General features: G+C 36.0%; 1 protein-coding gene across 26 annotated transcripts in view; it reads right to left on the bottom strand.

Annotated features, from left to right (window-relative positions):
• LOC118262656 (TLD domain-containing protein 2) overlaps positions 1 to 25,888 on the bottom strand; it is an 82,266-nt gene that overhangs the window by 11,358 nt on the left and 45,020 nt on the right. For 7 of the 26 annotated variants that reach the window (XM_050697488.1, XM_050697489.1, XM_050697490.1 and 4 more), the window contains 20 exons: positions 24,515 to 24,577; positions 22,951 to 23,048; positions 20,664 to 20,725; positions 18,593 to 18,728; positions 15,215 to 15,307; positions 13,728 to 13,831; positions 12,326 to 12,519; positions 11,492 to 11,564; positions 11,043 to 11,198; positions 10,646 to 10,738; positions 10,263 to 10,466; positions 9,760 to 9,936; positions 9,270 to 9,458; positions 8,862 to 9,004; positions 8,072 to 8,164; positions 6,584 to 6,720; positions 5,439 to 5,601; positions 4,828 to 4,966; positions 4,522 to 4,578; positions 3,380 to 3,472 (listed from right to left, as the gene is read on the bottom strand). In XM_050697488.1, coding sequence (XP_050553445.1) covers positions 3,380 to 3,472; positions 4,522 to 4,578; positions 4,828 to 4,966; positions 5,439 to 5,601; positions 6,584 to 6,720; positions 8,072 to 8,164; positions 8,862 to 9,004; positions 9,270 to 9,458; positions 9,760 to 9,936; positions 10,263 to 10,466; positions 10,646 to 10,738; positions 11,043 to 11,198; positions 11,492 to 11,564; positions 12,326 to 12,519; positions 13,728 to 13,831; positions 15,215 to 15,307; positions 18,593 to 18,728; positions 20,664 to 20,725; positions 22,951 to 23,048; positions 24,515 to 24,577 — 2,467 coding nt within the window. Of the gene's footprint in view, positions 1 to 1,456; positions 1,548 to 3,379; positions 3,473 to 4,521; positions 4,579 to 4,827; positions 4,967 to 5,438; positions 5,602 to 6,583; positions 6,721 to 8,071; positions 8,165 to 8,861; positions 9,005 to 9,269; positions 9,459 to 9,759; positions 9,937 to 10,262; positions 10,467 to 10,645; positions 10,739 to 11,042; positions 11,199 to 11,491; positions 11,565 to 12,325; positions 12,520 to 13,727; positions 13,832 to 15,214; positions 15,308 to 15,443; positions 15,710 to 18,592; positions 18,729 to 20,663; positions 20,726 to 22,950; positions 23,049 to 24,514; positions 24,578 to 25,888 lie in introns of those variants that run through there. The other 19 variants (XM_050697496.1, XM_050697494.1, XM_050697480.1 and 16 more) reach the window with 16 other exon arrangements.

A 25,888-nucleotide genomic window follows, 5' to 3' on the forward strand; every position in this document is an offset into this window, starting at 1 on the left:
AAGTTGAACAAAATATTGACACACATGCAGTGAGACACAATGCAATCTTTCTTCGTGCCGGATGGTGTCGCTACTATGCGATTCTATAGAAAGTCTGCAACAACCACGTAGTTGCATACTGTCTACGTTGCAATGTAAGAATGTCAACAACAGCTGAAAAAATATTATCCATAAACATTCTAATAAAGGAACTCTAGCATTGATTGTTAGAATAACAGGTTTTTAGAGAAAAATTGTTGTTGTAAAACGGGTCACACCTACATTTCTAACACGTGAATTTGTCGCTATCGAAAACTGTGATTCAGTATACTAGTCTTGAATACATAATTTGGCCATTCTAAATTATATAAAGGTAATGTAAAAATTTCAAGGTAAGCAGGTATTATATTCTTGTTATGGAGTCAGAGGCTTGCCAGTTGCCAATTTCATAGCGGAAACGTCTGCCAGAACAGATTGTGGTACAATTTCAGTGAGTGCGACACGGATCAACGTCAAATTAAATTGTCTTAGTTAATGGCATTACACATGCGATCAAAATAGGAGCACGCGTTCACTGTGGCTATGGTCACGACCATTATCATTTTACGTACAATGTGATGCCTCGCAATAATCAACAAATTGTCGTGTATTCGTAACAAAATGAGTTACTACGGTTCCGGTGGCAGCAGAGCATTAAATAAGTAATTGGTTAGTATCAATTGGGTCTACGATTGTGGAATATCCCTGCAGTTACATACACGAGGACGTTGCTGGACAATTGGATAATGTCTATCGCAGTTACTGTGCTACGCTGTGGCTATCGGTCACAAAAGGTTCACCTTTAATTCAATTAAGCATGTAGAGTACATGCTTTTGTATACAGCCTGCGTTGCAAAACGCGGATTTTGCAGTTACATTGCACTGTTTACAAAAAAACTTTGTCGTCCCGCACGCCATATTTATTTAGTGCCTTCACTGAATGCAAGTATCATAGAACTGTCTTATGCATAATAGTTAGGTCCATTATTTAGTCATTAAGCTGAGTTTACGTAACGGCAAATTTATTTTGGTCAACATCGAAAACTTCCACACATTTGCAATTCCAATAATATCTCATTTATAATATTACATTAATATCTCTTCTTTAATTAAGGAAAAATTTAAGAATATTAAGTTGTTTACTGGAAGCAGCAACATGCATGTATACAACATCAAAGTTATGACAAGACGGATTTATTACGATGAGTTTCATTATATTTTAATGGTAAAGGATTAATTAGTTTATCACATTATTAGTTGTATTATATGGCTTATCGTATTTTCGTTCAATTAAATGATAACAATACAGTGAATAAACAGGCGCTTTGAAACGAGTAAAGTATTGATTTGCAGGTATAATTATGTCAATTTATATAATACTTATGTGACTTATGCGATGTAACAAATTGTGACCGTACAATATTTGTCTAATTCTTACATTTATATCCATTGCGGGTGTTTGTAATTCTTCTTTTAATTCCACAGACATTTTGATATTTATTTATGCCAAAACAATGTGTTAAAAATCTGATGTCACCCAGCAAGCAGCATGGAGTTTTTGAGCTTTTTATGAAAGTTAAAAAGTTTGTTTGTAATGCAAACTTTTCGCATACAAAACTTCTTTTAAGAGATATTGGAACGGGCAAAAATCCTTGAAATGTAAAATATTTACCGTTAATATTTATAAAACGAGTAAATAAACGTTTGAATATAGAATTCATTAGAAACAGTGTCAATATCACGTAGACACAGTATTTAATTATTTATGTATGAATCTGTATGCCGGTTATGAATAATGTAACAAAAGGCGGGCAGCGGCGTCGGCATCGCCGGTAAACACACAATTTGTATTGCGGTGGACAAACGCTGCGTCAACAATACCGCTGCCAGGTAAAGTTAACACCGCGCAGTGACGCATTAGCAGCACTAACCACGATGCAAATGAGCCTATCTAGTACATAACCTTATAGTTCGATTGAAAATTATGTTGTAAACGCATTCCTTAATTTAAGCTACCAATTTTATGGTTAGCTTTCAACACCTCCATATAAACACTTCGAGAATTTTCGGCTCAGACACGCCAGGCATGTGAAATATTTTATTTTGTAAACAGTGCAAGCACGGAATGTACGCGACTTATTCATCGTTGATCACAACAACACTCGTATAGTAAAACAGATGCTAACTCGTACAAGTTCTGGACTACAGTTAATTTAATTAAAACTATAAAGTGCAGGTTTGCAGGTGTAATTTCAAGGACAACACTGGCAGTAATGAAGTACAATTTTTCAAAATACTACGTGAACAGAGTGAGGGAAGATTACAGCGTCCAGTGCCATTGTTCGCCGTCCATTGTAACGTAACCATAACTATAGGTGTTCTACTAACATCATTCCATTTGCGTTGTGTAATTACTACTCTTCGCTTTGTACCCGATATAATGCAAAAATCTATACCTTATCGGTTACATTAACTCCACATTAAGAAACATGCTTTTAGTCTGTCTACAGTACCAATTTACTTATGAACTATACAAAACATAATAAATTGCGTTACACAAACAACAGTAGTGTGGCTAATTAGGTGTTTCCTTCGGAAATAGTCATTGCAGCACCAGCGGCGTGAACTATCGCCAAAGCTGATGTTTGACGGTACAGTACTATCGCGGCGATGTATTATTAAACTATGTACACAACACGGTTTTATCTGAAACAGATAGTGCATTTCCTAAACATGTATTTATCAAGACATACACAAGTAGTGTGCTCGCTAAACATTAACATTTCTAGCCAAGAACAGTAGTATGATGAAAACATTCTCAACATCGCAGGTTGCTACATAGTTTGGATGCAATCTAAGGGCATGGGCAGTGCGTTTAACATTTCACTAAGATGTGCTTAACAGTCGCACTAAGAGGTATTGGCGCAGAGGCTGAATATGACTTTGTGTACAAATCACAACTTCCATAACAGACAAATATCACCTGCCTAAAATACCCAGTAACTTGTTACGTTCTCGAACAAGTTAATCACAGGCAGTCAAGGCCGGGCTAAAGTCAGCTGTGTCACATGCACAATGGAGATAAATTAGGAAATTCTAACAGTTTCCTGTCATTCATAATTAGAAATCACCAAAGCCCAGTTATCAGTCGATTGTCTAAAAACGTATTGTGTTGTTCCAAAATAGAGATAATTTAGTAAGTGTTTTATTGGCGATTATAGGGGGCTTATTGTGAATCTTTATTAGGTACTTTTGAGTCATAAATATTTACGATATTTTTAGACAGTCGAGTGTCACGTAGGCGTGGCAGACGGGACAGTGTGAGACAGAGTCATATTCATCCAGTGCGATATGTCGGTACCTCCTGGCGCGGCTCCTCGCCGAGCGAGTCGCCCAGCGCCTCTGCCTGGCTCTTCATTATCGAATATATTTTCACGTAGGGCGCCTTCAGCAGCTACGCGTAACCGCATTGTGCATTAGTACTTAATGTATGTTTGTATTGTATGCCGTCGTGTTATTGTTCTCAGTGTTTCACAAACATTCCCATAATTTCTCGTTTTGCGTGTGAAATATACTAGCACTTATATTGTAGGTATTTGTCCTGAACTATTTTATCATTATTGACTTTCATTTGGTATCTAAGTTTGATATGGTAAAAATAACTAATAGATACGATCATTTAATTTAATGAGTTATTAACTCACTGCGGAAGTACATAACTTTCCACTAGATATTTTGTGCTGTGGTATAATATAAATGTATTAATGTGCAAGATATTGCACCTATATCTTATCACAGGTACAGACTGTAAATAATACCCCCAGTTCGTTTTAATACTTGCACGTGTAAATAAATAGATACGACAGTCAAAATAAAAACATTTGGCAGTTTATTTACCATGTGGGCCTGCATAATCTATATATATGATCACACCGTGATCACCATCTTTAGCGTTGAGGCGGTGTAAACAAGTCATTGTCATAACTACTGCGTCTTGATCAAACCTTGATCATTTACTTGTAGACTTAACAGTTAGATAATTATTGTAATTTAGCAAACTAACTTCTAATTACACATCTTTATAAGTTAAATAAACATCAATAAATTTAAAAGGCCCAAAATAGATTACACGTCGTAAGCTGCAAATGTGTTTGTCTATTAGTAGGAATTAACACGGTCCTGCAGCGTCACAGCGCTCATATGTCACGTCTACGTATAAGGAGCATCATAAGTAGTCTGTTGTCTATATACTGCGACATCTAGACGTATCCTCGCATGTAAATCACATCTATAAATATTAACTGACAGTGCCAAAAAAGAATTTGAATAAAGGTAGATTTGTAATAGAAAAACATCCATGTTCAATGTGTACTGTAATGTGGGATGTGAGATGCATTGTCGTTGATATAACAGTGTGTTAAAAAAAGCGTTTGTTAGTTATAAAAACGGTGTAAAATTAATGTAATAAGGAGCTGTTCCTGTAAGCAGAGTGTGAGCGCTTACCTCCCAGGACTCGCGCGTCAGGTCCGACACGTCGCCCGTGCTGCCAGTCCGCTCGTCCTACGAGGAATTTCTCATTAATTATATTCTTACTTAGGAAATCACAAAAGATCATAAATACGCTCGGAAAATTCTTATCTTAATGAGCGATGACAGGAGCCGAGATAAATCTGTGTTTGAAACGGCGACATTATTAAATGTGTACAAATTCAGAGGCGTTTTGGGGCAAACACACCTAGTTATGTACTTAGCTAGGCGCGAGAAGCACTTTATAACGTTTAAAGGTATAATGTATAGAATGAAGCGTACTTTATGTCCAGGTTTGGCCTCATCGTCATCCCATTCGGTGTCGCTGTCAATGAGCTCGTAGCCCTGAGCGCTGACGTCACCGAGAGGGCCGTATCGGTCTGGCACCCAGTGGGTTAGGAACTTGAATAGGTCATCCACCCTACAACAAACATTATCTTATAAGACATTTATACAAAGATACATTCATTGAGAAGAAACCAGATAAAAATGCGTCGCGAAATATAGACCTAGTTAGAAGCAATCGTTGGAGCGAAACCAATTAGACATGAAGACATTTAGCTGATTGTGTTTGTAGACAGATGCAATCAATGACTAATCCGCGTGTATTCAATTATTATTATTTTAATAAACGTTTATCCAATCAGAACGTCTTGTGAAGTTATTGGAGTGAGGTAAGTAAAGAATAATCATTTTATAACACATTATTTATATCTTCACATTATTTAGACATGGAAGGAGCCCGTAACTTCTCTAAGTTTTAAAGTTCCTTCTCTATACTTAACGTTTACATAGATAAAAGATAGAATAAACAACTATTTAGATAGAACAAACATTAACCTCCCTAAACTCCTAGCCTATTTTCTGAAATATCATTTTATCATAACACTTGCCTGTTCCTGGGTACTCCAAACCAGTATTCGGGCTTCATGCGCTTGCGTCCGTAAGACATGAGTGGGGTGGTGCGCGGGAGTGGGCGGCCGATGGGCTTGCCCATGCGCAGGCGCAGGTATAGCGGCGGGTCGTCACTTGGTCGCGCCGGTCGGGGAATTAGCTCTGATAAACAAAATATATTATGTTTTAGCGATCATCATATCAGTCGTAAGACGTTCAGTACTGATTATAGACACCTCTCAATGTAGGATTTTATTCGGCCGATCTGGAGGTCATTAGGACATCTATATTCGGCAATTTTAGACATATTGTACGGAAATACTTCGCATCTGTTTTCGTCGTTTCCTAAAAGGTGATTGCCTTTTATAATCAACATGCAATGTCATGATCAAATTATGTTGCCTTGTATATCGATAAAATTCTTTTATCTATATTCTATCAATAAACTTAAAAGACGTGCATTTACGGGGAAATGTCGTTAGTTACGTTTAAGGTGACATTATATTGGGTGTGTATTGATATTTTATCAATACAATTACATACTAATGTAATCATTAAATTAATTTAGCAACTTATCATTCTCATCAACTTAACAAGTTATAATGAAAATGACAAAATATGAACTAAAAGCAGGTAAACAATTTAGACATCTAATCATCTGTACTGTACGTAATAATTGTTGACTCGCGTTATCACCATTATTCAGGGCAAAAGGTTAATCAGGCTTTATGTTGTTGGTGTAAGATTAACTCTTTTATTGCCAATTTGATAAGGCGTTCGAGATAAGGAGCCGATTATTCATAGTGTTTGCTTGTAGCAAAGAAAGCCTGGTCAGTATGTAAGGCAAGTGAGGTTATTGAACTAAAATAATATGTCTAAAATCTGATGGTATGGTGACAGATGTATGATGATAGATTAGGAAAGTTTTAAATATAAAGAAAATGAGAGGGAGAGAGATACAGAAAAAATAAAGAGACATTTGGAGAGAAAGAGAAAGCAGATAAGAAAATCAAAGATAAGTTTACGTAGCCACCAACTTCATATGCATTTCCTCTACTTTTATTTAACTTTAAAGCACCAAATAGTGTTATAAACCCCCGCCAGTACTATTAACCTTATACTTATTACAATAAGATAGACTTACTATCAAAAGATGCGAACAGATCAGGCATGTCATCGACGGAGACCATGCTGCGGTAGTCGAGACGTGGCGGCGGCGCGCTGCCGGCGCTGCTCGTAGACTTCGTGTGCGAGCGACCGAACCCGCCCAGGGAACTGCGTCTATATCATAATAGCGGCATTATTTTATACATCTATAAAGATATATAAGCTTTAAGCTGGAATATAAGCATCTTTAAATTAAAAAAAATATTGTCTCAAGGCCATTTCGAACCTTTATATTATTTCTGTGGTAATAAAGGCAAAGGTACACGTATGTATTTGCACGTGTTTTTGCCAGTCGTATTGTGAGTATTGCATTCATACAATGATATAAATGCCATACTACAGTCACAATTATACTTGAAAAATGTCAGAAGATTCGTCATGTGAAATACAAAAAGACACTAACACAAAGTAAATACGAGTAATTTAATTTAGAGTTTAGGAAAAACTGAAGTTGGAAAAACAAAATATAAATACAAATTCTTGAGAAAGGAAATAACAGAATACTTTCAATTACAGATAAGTTCAAAGATAAAGCAGATTAAAACGACATAGTCCTGCACCTGCAAAAGTGAAAACTGTAGATTATTGAGACTCACAAATCTTAGCAAATAGTTAAGGTAAGAGTAAGACACGCAAGGCACGTCTCGTATAGCAGACGTCTGAAGCTAGTCATGCCAAAACAGTACACAATACATATCAAAGGGTGCCGTAACAAGGTGATGGAGTGTCGTGATCCTAGAACATCAGTCCTATAGTAATGATGATGACATGATACATAGATTGTAACGCTAGAGGTTCTATCTGGAAAATGATGACTAAACTTCCTAACACATATACATCATGCTCCTTAGCTTTAACAGAGAACTGGATTTTGAAGTTATACGATGGAACAGTCAAATTATTTAGATATGTACATTGAATAGATAAAATTTAATTGATATTGTTGTCTGTTCCATCGTAGATAAAGTTCAAAATCCGCCTGACAAGAAGTAAATAAAAACAAACACATTTATGCCGGTGGAAATGCCTAGAAGAGTGATAACGAATAAAAGGCCAGACAGAGAGACCACGGCGTCATAACAAACTCCTTAATATTTTGACTCACTACCGAATCTCGTCTAAAATTAGAGATCTTATCGATACTAAACAAATGGTTGTCGCGCTTTTTGTTAGAGGTTCAAAAACCCATTGAAAACAACAAATTACATTTATCGTCCGATAAGTTATCGGGAGCATAAACATATTTGTTGTTACAGTTACGATACATTCGCTATGCTCTACATCCAACATAATCCACGTTATAAAACACGAAAGCCAACATAAATCAATTTATGTAACAATAAGTCAAAATATTAAAGAGGGTATGGAGAGGATGGCGGCGTGGTCTACGAGTATATCGTTAAGTCAAGGCAACACATTACAAGTGGGCACATCGACGGTTGCAGCGGAACGTGGCGTCACGTACCCCGAAGTAGAAAACACGTCCTGGGGCGCCTCTTCAGACGGGGTTTTACTCAGGAACAAACCAGTACCGAACTCCACGAGATTCATTGGTGAGCTAACGATCAATGAATATGGCGGAGTCGTATAATGTCGGTACGTCCCGGTAAGCATCCACGGTAGCAAAGGAAAAATTGACGATTACAATTTGAATTGGTTAAGTTCCAGCATGTGTATATGTGTGGCGCATGTTAGTGGCGGCGTCTGTTGTCAGTAGCGATACTGCGGTACAGCTGTCTGGGCAAACATCGTTAAGACGTTGTACAACACGATGGTCGCGTCGCTCGCAATTTGCCGGTTACATCACATGAGAGGTATGCCAACAATACAATGCAGTTCATGGCTTGACAAACAAGTCTGACGTTATGTGTCCAAGCAACAATTTGAGTTTGATAGAAGAATCAGTAACAACAAAGAATAGATGTGAGATGTTTAGTAAACAACGTACACATACAAACAATGTAACAGTATGTTGAATGCCACTGACAAACAGTAGAACAATATGTGGATACAAATGCTCTTGTAACAAAGTAAATATTTGCATTTCGATAGTGTGGAGGAAGGACACCTTGTTGTGATATTAAAGTATAATCTGTTTGACAACTTTACGTCATCCATGTCCAGCAGTGACTTTCAAGCTGATGACATGACAGTTGATTGAAGTATTAGGTCCTTTACTCCGTATTATATTTAGAGTTGTAAGATTTTCCCAAGTATTCATGAGTATCTCTGTGTATGTGTGTGTGTGTACGTACCTGTTGAATACTTTAGAGAAGACGCTGGTAGAGTTGTGGCTGTCGGCGGAGGTGGGCAGCGAGTCGCTCTGTGAGCCCTGCGCGCCGCCCTCGCCCGTCAGACCTTCCACCCAGGACAGTGGGTACGAGAGACGCTTCAGCATCTGTTAGGAGAACACAATGAAGTTGTACAAATGAAAATAGTTAATTGAACCACCTAGGCTAGTTTGTCAAAAGTTCTATGTAAAATAATATTCTAAATCGGATTTGATAAACACCCATTGCTGTATGCTTGCTTCAAAACCTAATTATGAAAAGCCATGAGTAAGAATATAATCAACAAACAAAAGATTTGAATAACGTCCTTGTATGTTTATGTCATGAATGATTTTCAATCGTAGTTGAGGATCTGTAGTTAATAGCAAGTACCTTATTCTTCTTATCGGGTTTAGCATCGTCCTTGCTGGCGGCGTTGTCGAGCGAGAAGGAGACGGCCTGCGTCTTGCGCGCGCGCTCGGCGTCGCTGTGCGGCGGCGCCGACAGCGGGGGCTCGCCGCGCGCCAGGCACACCGGCGGCACCCACTCCGCAGACAGCACTATGTCCGCGTCGCTGTACACCTGCGGGGACCACCGCTGTACTATACGATGTCACTACAACACTACTTGTAACGAATAGAAGGAAGTAACGTATACAGAATACGCCAGATACCAAAGGCAGAGCGCATAGTGGAAGATTTTTTATCCATTCCATCGCATTAGGCAGAACAAAAAAAAAGACATCAAGGAAATGAAGAGACTGAGTAGATGAAGAGATTGATTAAAAGACCTAAATCCTTTTGATAGTGTATCACCATAGACACCGACAGCATCGAGAGTACAGACGTCACATAGACACACGTATGACGTCATCCCCTCTCACCTCATCGCACGATGAGTACACGGAATCAGAGCGAGCGTCTGCGTTCTTATGTAGTACTATGAAACACTGCAGCGCATGCGCAGCGTCCCGGTGCCAGTCCCTATCGATCTCCAGTTCCTTCGACTCGTATATGGTATCTATCTCATGATAATAATCATCGCAATCTATGAGGGAACCCTAAAACATTGTTAGTGTTAATGTGGTGTTAATGTGGCTGGGAATAAAATTATGTTAGTTGGTGTAAGTTAAACCGTACATCTAAATTATTTATTGGGAAATTAAATATGAATGATGGTATCGATTACACTTTTCAAAATATTGTCCCAAAAATCTGTGTACCACATATGAAATGCACATATAAAAAAGTATGAGACCTTGTTAATGTTATTTTTAATTTTTATTACGCGATAATGCAGTTATTGTGCTATGAACATCTACCACCAGTCGTTTTTAAGGTCTAAATGGTAAAACTAACACGTATTTCAAAATAACAAGAAACTAACTTTCTTAGAATTGGCGGGTGTGACATGCAGCAGTGGGTCTCGGATGTCGATGCCGGAGTCGTGGTAGGACAGCTTCACCAGATGCTGGGCGTCCTGTTCGGGCGCGTCGCCCGCCTCGGACCCGTCGGCCGCCGCGATACTGTCGCCCGCCTCCGGCTCGGGACCCGTGCTCTCCTCCTTGCCAGCGTCCGCCGTTGATGATATCTGTAGATACAATGACTCAAGTTATATTCATTGCATAAATCAGATTTAGAAAACGGAACTAGTTTTTCCTAGACCTATGAACTTGACGTTTTGGCCGTGAAATTGCATTTGATACGCGGTTTTTTAATGGAGGCAGATATTGAGTTTTAAAGTTGATCAAAATAATAATTATGTCTCACCTCACTTCCTTGATCGATGGACATCCTGTCTTTGCTCGGAATGGCCCAATGCTGGTCCAGTAAGGATTTTCGCCTATCCTCAGTCGACTGTTGCTTAAAAAGAAAAAATACAAAATTATTATTAAATCTGGTCGCACTAGAGTGAAACGCAGCGGTTTTAACAGAGTAATGAAGTCGGTTAAAAATTGTAAGTATTGAAAAAAAGGCGCGGCATAAAACCGCAAGTGCACCTGATCTAGTGCTGCCGGGGCCTTTTGCTTATTAGTTGCACGTTAAAGGGATGCCTACAGTAATACATCAGGCACCATTGCAAGTTTCGTGCCAACCCAACTATTATTTACAAGTACAACCATGATTGTTATACGAGTCAATGTGTAATTGTGTTGTGTGTGTGTACCTGCAGCGCAGTAGGCGTGACGAGTTCCCTGTCGAATGCCTTGGGGAAGGCGGCGCCGCCGCGGTCCTCGGCCTCGTCCCCGGGGCGCGGGTCCGCGGCGGACTCGCCGTCCGCGCTCTCACCCGTCGCCGCCTGCAGCTCCGGGAATGTTTCATCCTGGAACATACATTACCGATACAGTTATTTAAGTTACCCAAGATAGATGGGGATTAGTTAAAGTGATATTTCTTTGAACAGTAATTATATCCCTACTTTCGTTAAAATGTATCGTAATCTCTTGCTAATAATTAAAAGCCATGTCTAACTCGTATGTTACTCGCTATTATTTGATATAAGATGTATGTCTCTATTCAGAAGAAAGTTATTATAAACACGAGGACGTATATGCTATGCTATATTAAGTTATATACATAACTGTTTCTTAAAATTAAACAGGTATTATATCTTACTTTGACTAGAAGTGAATCCTTTCCTGGTGACAGTTCTGTCTTATTCATGTAGTAGATCTCAGCCTGCTCGGCCCTGAAATATAAAAATAAAACTGTGTAATAACGCCACTTACAACCACTACAGCGAATATATTGAAAAATAAAAATAAAACAAGAGTTGACGTTTTATTCGAAGCCAACCGTGAAAATTGTGCAAATCTATTTAATTAACTTTTAATTCGTTTTCTAATATTTGTAACCTCGAACCATGACGAACTAATTATAAACATCAAGGGAAATTATTACATTTATTAAGAAATATATTTAGAACTAGCATCGCCCGCGTTCTTTTAGGATAAAAGTATCCTATATATTATTTCAGACTGTAATCTACCCCTGTTTCAAATTTCATCCTGATCCCTTCATCCGTTTTGCCGTGATTGAGTCACAAACATACATACAAACCAAACAATAATTTTAAAGGTAAATGACATTTATAGAGTTTGATGAGGAAAATGTATACACTAAAATGCTATTTAAAAATAAAGCACTATTGTTAGCGAATAATACATAAATAGATACACATTATACCTACACCCAACAGGAAAATAGCTATTTTTATTTTCAGTTTTATCGACATATACCATAATACATAATTTCAAGGCTATAAAATTTTATAATCATAAAGTTCAAATTCGTATGTTCCACAAACGGTTTAACTTTAAAGATTTGTATTTTTGTTATCTTTACACAAAAACTACTGAAGTAATGTTAATGAAATTGATCACATCTAAACTGAAATAAAGGAACTTAGTTGACTGCATTATATACTGATTGTTGACAACGTGTACGTACTTGTGCGTGTTATGGTCAGGTCCGTGAGTGCGCATGTGCGCGATGTCGTAGAAGATGGCGGCGTTGACGACGTACTCCATGGGCGCGATGACGCCGTACGACTCGGGCCCGTGCTCCATCACTAGCGTGTCCGACACGTTCGGGTCGAACATCACCGCGTTAGGCGTCACCAGCAGAACTCCGGACACCACGCCCTGGTAAACGAAAATTAAAGTTACTGCCACACTCAGAGTCATTTAATGGTTACTTAACCCAATCCTTAGCAATTGTTTTCGACACAAAATCGTTACTAAGGAATAGTTTAAGTAATCATTAAAAGTCTCTGAGTGTGGCAGTTAGTATATGAGTTGCACTTGAGTATGTAGTGTCATAGCACCCACATCCACAGAATAAAGGAATTGAAATAATGACCTAGTTACAAGAGCATCTAGGGCAATCGTCACGAGTAATTGAAGTGCCGGAAATCAGACAATAGGCTAAAGAAAATAAGGATTCTCTTAAAAAATCGTTTCATGCCAAATTATTTCTCGACATGTCTCCCAAATGTGACTCAGGAATGTCGGTCGATATTTTTTATACAAATTATATTTAGTCTCTTCCCTACTCTGATTAAAAAAATAACAACAAAATACTTTGTTTGACTTCTGACTTTTTTCAGATTTTTGACTTCTGTCAAAAAGGTATGAAATTTAAAACAATGACTGAATGTAGCCTGAGACACGCTAATGCATCCCTGATAACGAAGGACAAGTGTTTTGGCACGAGTTCTATTACACAATTGTATTATTGACGAGAATACTTGCAGCCTCAACTGCATAAATATACTTGACCGACATACTCTTACAAGTGCAAATGAGGCAAGACATTGTTTGTTGGAACTAGTTTACGAGCACTGTATTACTTATTAAATAAAAAACAAAGATATTTCAAGTACCAGGCACGCATACACATAAAGATATCAGTAGAATGATTAGCGCGAAGTCGTAATGTTTGTTTCATAAGGCACGATTGTAAACAAATATTTAGGATTCCTGCCATGGTCGCAAATAAACCACATTGTTTACCGTACAGAAATTTATTTCACATACTGTTATTGGCAACAGGACCATTTTAATAGCCTTATCGACGCGACTCTACGTAAAATGATAACGTAAACGCGATAAATAAAAATAGTTTGTGAACAATAGGCTACAGCAAACAAATCAATTACTGTACGAGAGGAGAGTGTGTGTTTGAAATTTCACAATGATTTATAAATATCGTTGCATCGCAAAGGTAGACTTTGTTAGCACTGATATGTGCACTATTTGTTGTATCAGTTATGAAATTGTAAAAGAGATACAATTTATTGGACAGCCTTCCCAATTGAGTAGAAGTATAGCATGGAAGTGTCGCTACACACCTGTCCATCGGTGATGTGTCTCACGTTGATCTTGAGGAACCGCTGGGGCGCGCAGCTGCTCGTGGGTGCCTCGGGGGACCCTGGCCGCAAGCTGTCCAGTATCTCTGCAATCACGACACAAACAATCATTATACATTCGTGAAAAATCGAGGCAATTCTTATAAGGAAAATAACGAAGAAAGAGCAATTTTCCTTTTCTTCGGAGATAGTTGACCGATAACAATGCGATGTAGCCATCTCTCTGTTACAAAACAAGGTTTTCAATTTCATTTAATTCCGAAAAAAGTCGTAATAATATAGCGTTTTATGTACACGGGGTGTAATTGTTTGAACATCAGGTATCGCGTGACTGCTACAGCTGTCTGTGGAATCGAAAGAACCAGTCGAGTGACGCACGTTTGCACATTTTCCACGTTGTTCGAAATATTAAACATCTGTAGTGTGTGTGCCTAGAGTAGCAGCCATAATAATTATTATTCGTTTGTTAATTTAATGGACATCTTAAATACAAAATAAATAATTAACGAATAACTAATTATGAGGTTTTTCAACTCACATAGGTAATTTGCGAATCATGTTTAGCGTTTTATTACATTTAACCATGAGAAGGCTAACAATAAGTATGCCACGTACGAGTCTAATTTTCTCATTTTCTGTATTATTTGATGAGAAACGTAATTAGGACACGAGTGTAGTTTGCGAGGTAAATCATCTGTCATGGCCATGCCTCCGGAGCTCGGAGCATTTATCTTTTCATCATCGCTCATCGAGACTGACAGTGACAGACCGCCTGCATTGAATACATAACCTATATACATTATCATGTTGTATGGTGCTTATTGAATGCTTGATTCTAACACAGATTTGCCTTATTAATGTTTATTGAACTTAATTAACTTCTGTATTCGTTGTTGTGGTAAGTAAACCACAAGTAATTTAACGTGGAATATTTTTAATGTTGTTGATAAACATCATTGAAGTGTGAGCTCATTTAAACAGCTTTCCTGATTGTTAATGTGCTATCGCGCTTTGTTGCTATAAACTTTACTACTTCACTTGTTTTTAACTGAAGTTTGCATTTAAATTACTGTAATTTGCTACGTTTTTATAGCAATCATCATCCTTCACGGATTAGATTAGGTTGAAAACACTTGATAGAAGGAAAATACGTCTATTTATTTAGCTCTCTGTTCATTTTTATTGTATAACTCATACTTACTTTATAAATATAATCAACATTGGACGCATAGTCTAAACCATAATGGTGCTATGTTGTGCACCGTTAAAATATTGCAAACACTTGTTAGTTCTCGATAACGAGTCGAGTTTAGCGTGATCTGATAACGGATTGGCACTAGTTGCTAGTTTCATAATTCATTCAGCGCTATACCTATTGTACTAGCATATAAACATAAATAAGTAAATTGGAGTTATATGTGTGAAATAGTGATTTTTATTTGGCCTCGTTAGTTTCATTGTTTTCATACCTTTTTCTTGTGCGGGCTCGCTCGGTGGCCCCTGTGTTGACTCAGATGTGTTATCACCGCTCTCTGACGGCCCATCAGAGTCTTTATCGCCATCTGGAAATCGACACATCACTTGTTATTTACACCTGTTTTGTTTACACGACACGCGAGCCGGTCATGGTGCCGGCTAGATGTGGTGACGTCTAACAGTAAAATATAAGTATTGTAATAATGTAACACGAAAACACACCGTGATACCACCGTTTCAGGAAATCAAAACTGAACATTGTAGAGCTGAAACGCCACTAGGTCCATATCTGCACATTTATCGGTTGTGATAAACCGAACCCATTATCTTGGCCACTACTGCATAAGCCGAGAGCCGGAATGGCTGGAAGAATTGATTCCAATGTGGCGTAATTACAAATGTAGGACGAAACGTAATTTAGTGACAAATTAAAATAGAATGAGTGAGCGCAAGGCGTTCGCTCGGCGTGGCGGCCGCGTCTGTACTCCGGCGCGGCCAATGTTGTAACATTTGTTTGCCGTGCAAATAGGAGAAAAATTTGTTCCATGTCTACGTCACGCATGAATGAATAACACCAAGGCTGAATGTTATTGTTTTGTTTCATGCTTTGACAATGCAACGTCTTGCGACTTTGTGCGTGCACTCGATGCTGTTCTCTTTGATTATTTATTGATACATACTATACAAATGTTATCAACCAGTTAATACAATAAACAACTTTTTACTAAAGCACAATAACCATGTGGTTCATTCGAATGTAGAAATGGCCATCGATTATTCGCGCTGCTGACTAACAATAGAAAATGTGACGAGCGTGGAAAATTTGAATTACAGACGACGTCAAGAGATTATTGAAAATAAATGCGTTCTTGTACTTAGGTACTGAGATAAGCTACTGTTTAACCTGTTTGATATTTCTTTAACATGGGTTAAAAACATTGGAATCTGAAGATAGGTTTGCACTATATTTACCACAAGTATTTAATATAAACACAATAGTAATATGCAGTTGATAAAAATGTTTTTGAGTATTATGTACATTTGGTGATCATAAATGCCAACACAAAGTTTATGCCCGATACTAATTGATCTATATTACAAAAGTAGAAAACCTCACGACTAAATGTTGATACAATAAATTCAATTGAATCAATAAACAAGCTGTTAGCTGTACTTACAATTGAAATTAATTTGCACTGAATCACAGAACAATTCGGAAACCATCGTTGCAAAGAGGTATATATTTATAGTCAAAGACACATTACCAGTGAACTAAAGAAATATGTTCCTAATTTAGTGTCTATAAAATTGTACTTAACATGAATAGAGGTTCATGACTGAATAGTAATAATAAGGTACTTTCTGATCGTTTAGTTGCCACATAACTTTAGTCGAAGGTCGTATTATGTAATAGAACAAGTATTTCGCCACTATGAAACGATTCGTTGGTATTTGCATTGATCAGATTAGAACTGCATCATTTGGAGAGCACTGTGTAGTTGGTCAATGGCAACTTTCATTGCGTGTGGGTAAGTAGTATTCACGTGTATCTAATCTATGGATGTAGGAAACTTTTGTTTACGGAAGAATTCATTGTACATTTTTGTGTCGATTATGGTATTTTGTTATTATGATCTCTATTGAAAGTCAGCGTCGTTGAAACATAAAATCCAAAGTTTTTATCGCTTCCGGAGCTGCGGCTAGAAAAGCAAGAGAAGGAACGGGGTGGTTTTTAGTCAGTAACAACTGACACTCCCTCTCGCCTCGCCCAAGGCGGGAGAAGTTATAGAATGATTTTCCCCTGAATAAAAAAAGTTATGAAGTGTATAAACATAAACATTATAGTCGAAAATGTGGAGAATAAAGAAACATTGTTATTATCTTTCTAAGACATGAACAGAGGTTAATATTATCCGCCGAAAAACCTTGTAAAAGCATTCACATTTTCAGAGAAGTCAACTGACCAACGTTTATCTTTCTGCGAATCATCTAAATAAGATTGTATAAATTACAGTAGGTATAATAACCAACAGTTTAAGACAAATAGCGTCACCTCCACATTTTCATTTCCTTGAAAAAAAATTTGAATTTTGTTTTACAACTACAATTCGCAGAAGTCAAAGTAACCTTTTGCAGCGTTGGTAAATATACAAAACATAAAAAGAAACTGAAAAATAAATCTCGGAACTTTTTATTGCTTGTTAATTTTGAATTCCAACAAAAATAGTTTGTACGTTTCTTGTTGGCTAAACATCAAATATTTTGGTTTCCAAGTACGAATGGTAAGTAACGATTCAGTTGTGAGCGCTGCAATGCGTCGGTATTGCATTTTTAATCCAAAAATTCATTCGTACACACATTATTTATCCTAGTAGTATGTTCGTCGACAATAAAAATTAAACGTAGTCAATGTAAACAAAGGTAACCTTCGCGTTGACCTCACCCTGCTCGCTGAGAAATTCTTTTAATTCTGTGCTTTCATTACATTAATTCTACCTCACATGTAGACTGTAATTTTATTCATTAAATAAGTGTGTACCTACGTGTTCCATTATTTTGATCGTAAATCGATTCAAATTATTGTAGTTTATGCTGTGGGAGTAGGTTTTCTTTAATTTGTTACAGACTGACTTCAGAACCACAAACAATACGATTATTGTTTGTAATTAACATTTGATTCACTTGATGAAATCATAAAAACAAATATTACTCACAATCGTAAATATGATAACAACAGCACGTGTAATTGCAACTAAGCATGAACTATCTAGTTTCAATTACTTTATACTGCGTTAGTCTTGTTTAGAAGGTTCTATTTACAATTATTACATAAGAGACACGTCAGCGCCATTTATACAATTTACAACTTTATTAAGGGTTCGTGAATCATGTGAATGGGTTTGCGAACAAAACCCCACTTTTACTAACATACCTACCTACCGATATCTTTAGAAAAGTTTAATAATAGAACTTTGCAAACTCTTTCAAATGGAAAGTTCGCTAAAGTTAACACAAGTAAGGCCTTTATTTATGTCTACTTATAAATAAGTGAAGCTCCCTTTTATTTTAGTACCTCGAAGCAGCTACTTTACAGGGCATGTTTTAATATATTAACAGATTTTGTTTTTACTAAAATAAGATTTTACGTACAATTATATTTATAGAATTAAGTAATAGGTATTTTAAATCCTAGAATTTGTTTATCACAATGGAATTAAATAGAGAGATTGTTGGTTAAGATTGATTTTTATGCTAATTTGTAGAGTGTGGTCATTTATGATATAGATTTTTCTTAACTTTAACTGTACTAGTTAGAGGAAGTATATTGTCTCTATTACAATATTTGGCCGACGAAGCCGTAATTATCTCACCTTTCCGTTTGTCGGGCACGAGAAGGGTCTGTCCCGGGAAGATGAACTGCGTTGCGAGCCTGTTCAGCTTGGTCAGCTCCGAGGGGGTGGTGTCGAACCTCGCCGCTAGCGATGTCAGGGTGTCACGGTCGCGTACCTGCATATCAAACAAAATATACGTAATTATTATATAAAATATTGCGTACAATAATCTATTGTATGTATGTAATGGTACTTTATGACCGCAAGACCACTCATTTTACTTTAGTAGTGGTATCGTAAAGATGTTTACAAGTATATGTGCTTCATAACAACTCCTTGGCATAAAAATAAATATCTATGTAGGATTCATTTATCAAGAATATTTATCACTAGCTTTTGCCCGCGACTTCGTTCGCGTGGAATAGTGACTTCCGGCAAATTTTTGGTTTTAACCACATAGTTCCCGATCTCGCGGGATCTCTTCAAAAATGAGATGTGGAAGATATTCCAGGGAACTCTTCAAAAATCAACATAATGAGCTCTGCGTTTGAATTTAATATATGTATACTCACTTAGGGCATTGAAAAAATAGTTTAAAAACGGACTTAAACTAACTTAAAACTAAAGAAAGCTACGAATTACGAATTTATAACAATTAAAAAAGAAACTATATTACAACCTATCCTCTATGCTATAATAACCAAGCTTAAACTAAATAATTTAAAAGAAACGACTTAAATCTAATCTAATTAAAAAAAAAATTAGACTTACAATTTTATTAAAAAAACTAACTACAGTAACTACTAATAATCGATATCAAACTAAACTTACGTTAGTTTAACCAAAAAACCAGGAAAACCCAACAAATAAACTTATTAATTGACAAATACAACGAAACCAATTTAGAATATACAAAACAGCAGGACCACTACAGACAAATAATCATACGACTGATATACACTTTTTCTACGATAGTACCGAAGCGCTCGGCCGATACCCAACCAAATGAATGTAACGAAACCATAGCGCGATCTATTTCGATCCCAACGCCATCTATCGAGGATAAAGACAACTTGGATTATTTATTTATATTCCGTTCGGGCATTTTCTTTGTACTAAAAGTTTAATTATATTGATATTATTTTTTTCATACCTTTTTACTATTTATTTACTTTTTTCGATGAATTAAAACAATAACATGAACCGAAGTCGTGTAACGATCGACATAGAATTATCTATACTCCGTTAGAGCATTTTCTTTGTACTAAATGTTTTATTATATTGATATTATTTTTTTCATACCTTTTTACTATTTATTTACTTTTTTTCGATAAATTAAAACAATAACATGAACCGAAGTCGTGTAACGATCGACATAGAATTATTTATAAATAATTTATTTATTATTTTTATTTTTTTATTTTTGAAATAAAAATATATCTATGTCCTTTCTAAGGTTCTAAACTATATCTGTACCAAATCCGTCAAATAGTTGCGGAGATTAATGGTATAAGCATAGAATGTTCGACGTGATTCTTTAATTTGACATAACTTTTTTATTTATGAACCGATTGACATGAAACAAACACTAAATGTAAATTTAAGCATCCCACAATATATTCGTGAAAACCGCATCCAACTCGGATCAGCCGTTTCTGAGATTAGCGCGCACAGACGAACAGACAAACAGACAAACAGACAAAAAAAAAGTTAATTACATTTTTGGGTTCGACATCGACATAACAATAACCCCTGCTATTTTTTTTATTTTTATTTTCAATGTACAGACAGCACTTTTCTACGATTTTATTATATGTATAGATTATAAGTGTACATAAATACATTGCATATTAAAGATACCCGGGTACAACATAGAATGCATTCACGCACATATTTTTAATTATTATCTGTCATACGGATCACTTTAATGAATATTAAATAACTTCCATTTAACTGGACTTGGGATTACCTTTAAATTAATTAAATACTTGATGAAGTATTTGGGATTACATTTAAATTAATTACATTATATTATACAATACAATTACACGTAAATTTTAATTGGTACTGAATCCTATAAAGTCAATTTTGTATGAAATGAATAAATTACCGTGTAAGTCATCGTTTTGATCGGTGGTGGTGGTGGCAGTCTCTTGGCGTGCTCGTCTTCATCTAGAACAAATCAAAACAAATAATAAATATTTATCTATACGCATATTATGGCAACTGTATACATATAGCGAACATCTGACCGCGTCGTAAAAACGCCTTACAAAATAATAAAAGCGACTTCACAAAACGCAAATTGCTCGCGTGCAATGATCGGCGTTGTAGTCAACCGTAATTCATGCAAAATGATTTATGGTGTAATCGTAAACGTTCCGATAACAATAAGGTTTTGCCATTGCGAAAAATATTCAACCGGCCGATTATCACTACGTTTGCGTTCCTCATAGTGAGAATCCATTGATCAATTTATAAAATAAATAAGTATTTCTAAATGTGATAGATTCATAAATCAAAGGTTATCAAATAAAAAATTGGGCTGAAAAATATAATGAAAAAAATATTTGCAGTGCAAACAAATAACAAATCTCTTGTCAGCGTATGGCAACCCTTTAATCAATCATCGACATGAATGCGAACGTGTATTTATAAACCAAATAAGATACACCATGATAATTAAACCGTAGATTATCATAAATCAACTGTCAAAAATCGATACGCTATGCTAAAATCCACGGGCATTCATCAGAATTTTAATAAGCTTATTTAGTTCAAACCAAATGTTAAATATTATAGCCGTTGGCATATAAAATGATTACACATAAAGATTTATCTCTAGTTACGAAATCATAAATCAACATGATGATAGAATAAAAACGTAGCAATAGAAACATAAACAGAGTGCAGTGTTTTAGGAGAATTTACTGGATTAATTATATGTTTTAAAAGCCGGATGTTGGTTTATAGTCGAGCTGTTTATTTTGGAAATATAATCTCGATGCCAAGGAATTATTCGTGACAAGCAGGTTGACGGACGTGACGAAGTGGGAATCTTTCTCCAACACTGATTTTACTAATTTAACTCTTAGTACTTGTGTACCTACACGTATGCAGATAAACCCGTCTTACTAGTTAATATTGCAAAAAATACTATACACCTGACTCTGTCTCTATTTTGATGCAAGTCAGAATTAAGTCATCGTAACATTTATTTATTTATTGCTTATAAAAGGACCTATTTATAGATTTTGCTATGTTGTCCTGCAACCATTTTAATCGCCTTGCTATGACGTTTGTGACTCCGGGTGTTTATAGAACGTGAATTAAATCCTCGGAGGTCACAGCCTCAGCTTCGTACAACTTTGGTCCGTAGGTCGATTAACCAGAGCGATAACTGAGGCAAGTTGCTTGCTTACGAATATTTAGCATTCCTTACTGTCGTTAATGTCAATGGGCCTCGCATTAAAATATGAATAAGTATCTGTTATTACTCGTTTACTTTTTTTTCGCAGCGCTATACTTTGCGAAATGAGTACATAGGTACAAGATATAAATGAATTCGTTTACTTCTTATACTGACCCCAAAGTAAGTTTATTTTTGTTAGTTAAATATAGGCCGAATATAATATATGAATATAAATATAATATATGACCGAAAAGGCACATCAAAGAATCTGATAGTAGCAACGTTTATGTATTTGATTCAAGATAATTTTGAACTCAAACCATTAACATTTCAACACAAAGAAAAACACTCATAAGTTTTAAAAAATATGTAGAATTACAATATTTTGTTATTAACAATATACTTATGTATCACAAATTATTTTGATAGTGGGTCCATGAACCGACCGTCATAATCGTCAGCTTAGTAATGTGCCTTAATGAAAGGGCTTTAAGTTAGAACATGGTTTTAATTTCGTCACAACACGACAATTAAAGTTGTTAAGTTAGGGTTGCGCAACGAATGGCTCATAAAACCGTCCCAAGCCGTCACATGACTGGACAAACGTTTTAAATGTTTGTTTCTACTTGTATTACAAATCGTGGGAATACGTGAACTTGAATTGATAATTATTATTTAATTAACGGGTAATCAGACAGTATAACTAGTATTATTATAGTCCCTGCCATTAGCGTGTTAAGGAAAAGTGATTTAATTAATTTGAACGGTTACAAATTACGCAGAATATATTTATTCATGATTTCATTTGTACAGAAATAAGTGTAGATTTGATTAATAAATGTAATTAATCTTATGATGTTTACAGCGTAATAACATCTTTCGGGAATGTGTTGTTTGACTCATACCGAAATTATTTCAGTATATGAGGACATATTCGAATATTTCTGACATGATGAAGAGAAAGCAAAATTAAAGTTTTATTCACCTTTGTGCACGGCGTCAAATCTGCCTTCGACCTTCGAGCGTAGCGCCTCCAAGTCGAAGGGCGGCGAGAACCCATGGTCAACCGAACGGCTTTTCGACCTGTAACACAAGAAAGGAACATCAGTAAAGAAGCCTTTGATCCGTACCTAAGGAATCTGAGTTTCTTTTTATATCTTGCCTGAACATTTGGAGGATGCAGAAATGAATGATATAAGTCCAGATATTTAATTGTGAAAGTCAGTGTGGTTCCCAAGCTCCGTATGCTACCGGAGCGGCTAGTGTTCGTAAACACACCGGGTCAACGTACGTGTAATTGTCCACACTCCCAAAAGCTGTCGTCCCAAATAACTGTCGTAAGACTGATACAAATAGAATGAGTTGAGGCCTGAGGCCGACTCACCTAAATACGCTACCGATGAGGGGTTGGCCAAATGCATATTATACCTATAATAATCTATATGCAAAACAACATATTGCGGTATTCGTGACGTTACAATTATTATTTTATATCTATATGTTCAGGTGTTAACAACGTGAATAGACTGAATTGGATGGCAATAATTAAATTACACAGGAAATTATACATATCTGTAAATATTATTTTCTGTATAAGTAAACACACGATAATTTTCTAAGAAATAAATAGCGATACAATTTCTTCATATAGATATAATATCGAGGAAGACAAGCGTCACATATGTATTACACTCTTTCAGTATCTACTATTAATTTTGACAAATGACATTACATATATTACCTATAAGTACATTTAAAGGAAGTGTAGCTAATATTGCTTTATACAGCCTGAGGCGGACAAATAAATGAATTTCTTTGGCACTGGCTGCCACTTCGCATTTCTGAATTAATTATTTAAGGTCAATCTCGTATCTCCAATGAAGGCCAATTACTTGATATTAATTCAGCATATGGTGTGAGTCATAAATAATAACGAGATAGTGTTTGTACTGCACTGCTTCAATGAATATCGATGGGATTACACCGGATTACATAAATGGGTCAATGTTTATTACGCCGGATAGGACCGCTTTGTGACGTAAAACTCGTCAAATATTTTGTGTCCACAGACAACTTTTTGTTAATACTCTTTTTTTTGGTCAGAACTTGAATAAATGCACTATTTGATATAAACAAATGATTCACCTTTACATAACTGTAGTTTATTTGAGTATATTATTTATTTCAGTGATAGGAACTTTGTATTTCCATGATAATAAGAATTACTAAGATTATAATGGGCTAACTGAAGCTTTTGATTATTTTTATGTTAAGCTTTTGCTAATAGTTACCTGAATGTATTTGTGCATTATAATGTGACACAGAAAAAACAAAACCGACGAGCAACATAACAGTAAACATTAAGGTGGTGCCCGAATCCATCGGCAAGTTCATAAGATAGCATCGTAGTCGTGTTTGCTATAATCAAATTATTGATAAAACATTTACAGATGGTAATGATAAGACTGTAACTAAGCGTTATTCCACGTGATTTATTTTATGAACCTGCCAATTGATAAGTGCGGGCTAATGTGCAAAAACGTGAATACCTCTTGAAAGACTGGTCGATGCTTTCTGCGCTCCTGGACAGCTGCTGCGAAGCTCGCCTAGACCTGCATGCAACAGAGACCACGCTAGACACAGGCATACGCATGCAAAATTAAAACCATCTAGACAACTCTTTTTCAGTTCTCAACGATCTGATCTTATTTAAATATAATATTGTCTGTACAAAAGAATTTTTTAATCAGAAATAGAGTTGTCTAGACAATAAAAAAAATATAAATTTTCACTCTGATTCATCAAAAGAAAATTTCGAAATGTTGAAGTACAGTGTGATTTTTATCGTTCTAAATATAAATGCACATCAGAGTGGAAACTTTAAAATTAACGGTGCGGTTGGCAAACAAAAATATTTACGTAAAAATTTTATACAGCAGCAAATAAAAAGTAAACCATAAAAATGCCACATCGATCCATGCGATGGGTCGTTTTGCGAATCATGCAATGTGTAAATAATGACACGTTGTGAATAATGTATGTGACGATATGAATATTGGTGCGAACAGTTTTTTAAATAATTGTGACTTTAATTACGACTGGAAATCACTTGACCTCATAACTTTGAAGATATATCGTCAGATGACAACATCTCTCAACGGCACCGATACTTACTTATTCTTGAGCAATGAATTCCGCACACAGTAGTAACAATTAAAAAGTCAAATAAGAGTAAATTATTGGTAATCTTACATCTCTTACCAAAAAGAGAACCCGGAAGTTTACGAACTCATAAAATATTGCTCCTTAGTAGGAGGTTTCGATACCCTACAAAATTTAATTTGTTTCTCCGCAATTACAGTCAAAGGCTTGATATAAATTAATTGGAGTCCTCAACGGCAGAAATAGGGTTAGTGGGGACCGCACTGATCAAATTAACGTCACCTTTCGTATGATCGATACTCACTGACTATAGGTAAACGGTAAATACATTAGACGTTCCTACATTGTCATACATATTTATTAGATAACGAATTCGAAGCGCTCGACATTAGAATTTCAGTATAATTTAAACTTTATGACAGATTGGGCTGCCCCAAAAATAAATTAATATAAGGTACTTTTACAGGAAAACATACAATTTTTATTTCGTTTGTACAAAACGAATTCGAAAATAAAACCTGCAAAACATAATATCGACCACGAAAATACTTGGAATCATGGCTTGTGGTTAATTAATAAATTACAGACCTAAAGTTTGAAGAGACTTTTTATGAAATTAATTTTGATCCTACAAATGTATAAAATACTATTCAACATATTTTTTGTTTTTCCACAATTGTAAATACAGATGTTACATTACAATTTACAATAGAGAATCAATTTTATTATGAACTCTGTTCGGCATAGTTTAATTACGATAA

This window comes from Spodoptera frugiperda, chromosome 12 (assembly GCF_023101765.2).
Source record: "Spodoptera frugiperda isolate SF20-4 chromosome 12, AGI-APGP_CSIRO_Sfru_2.0, whole genome shotgun sequence".
In the NCBI taxonomy this organism is placed as follows: Eukaryota; Metazoa; Arthropoda; class Insecta; order Lepidoptera; family Noctuidae; genus Spodoptera; species Spodoptera frugiperda.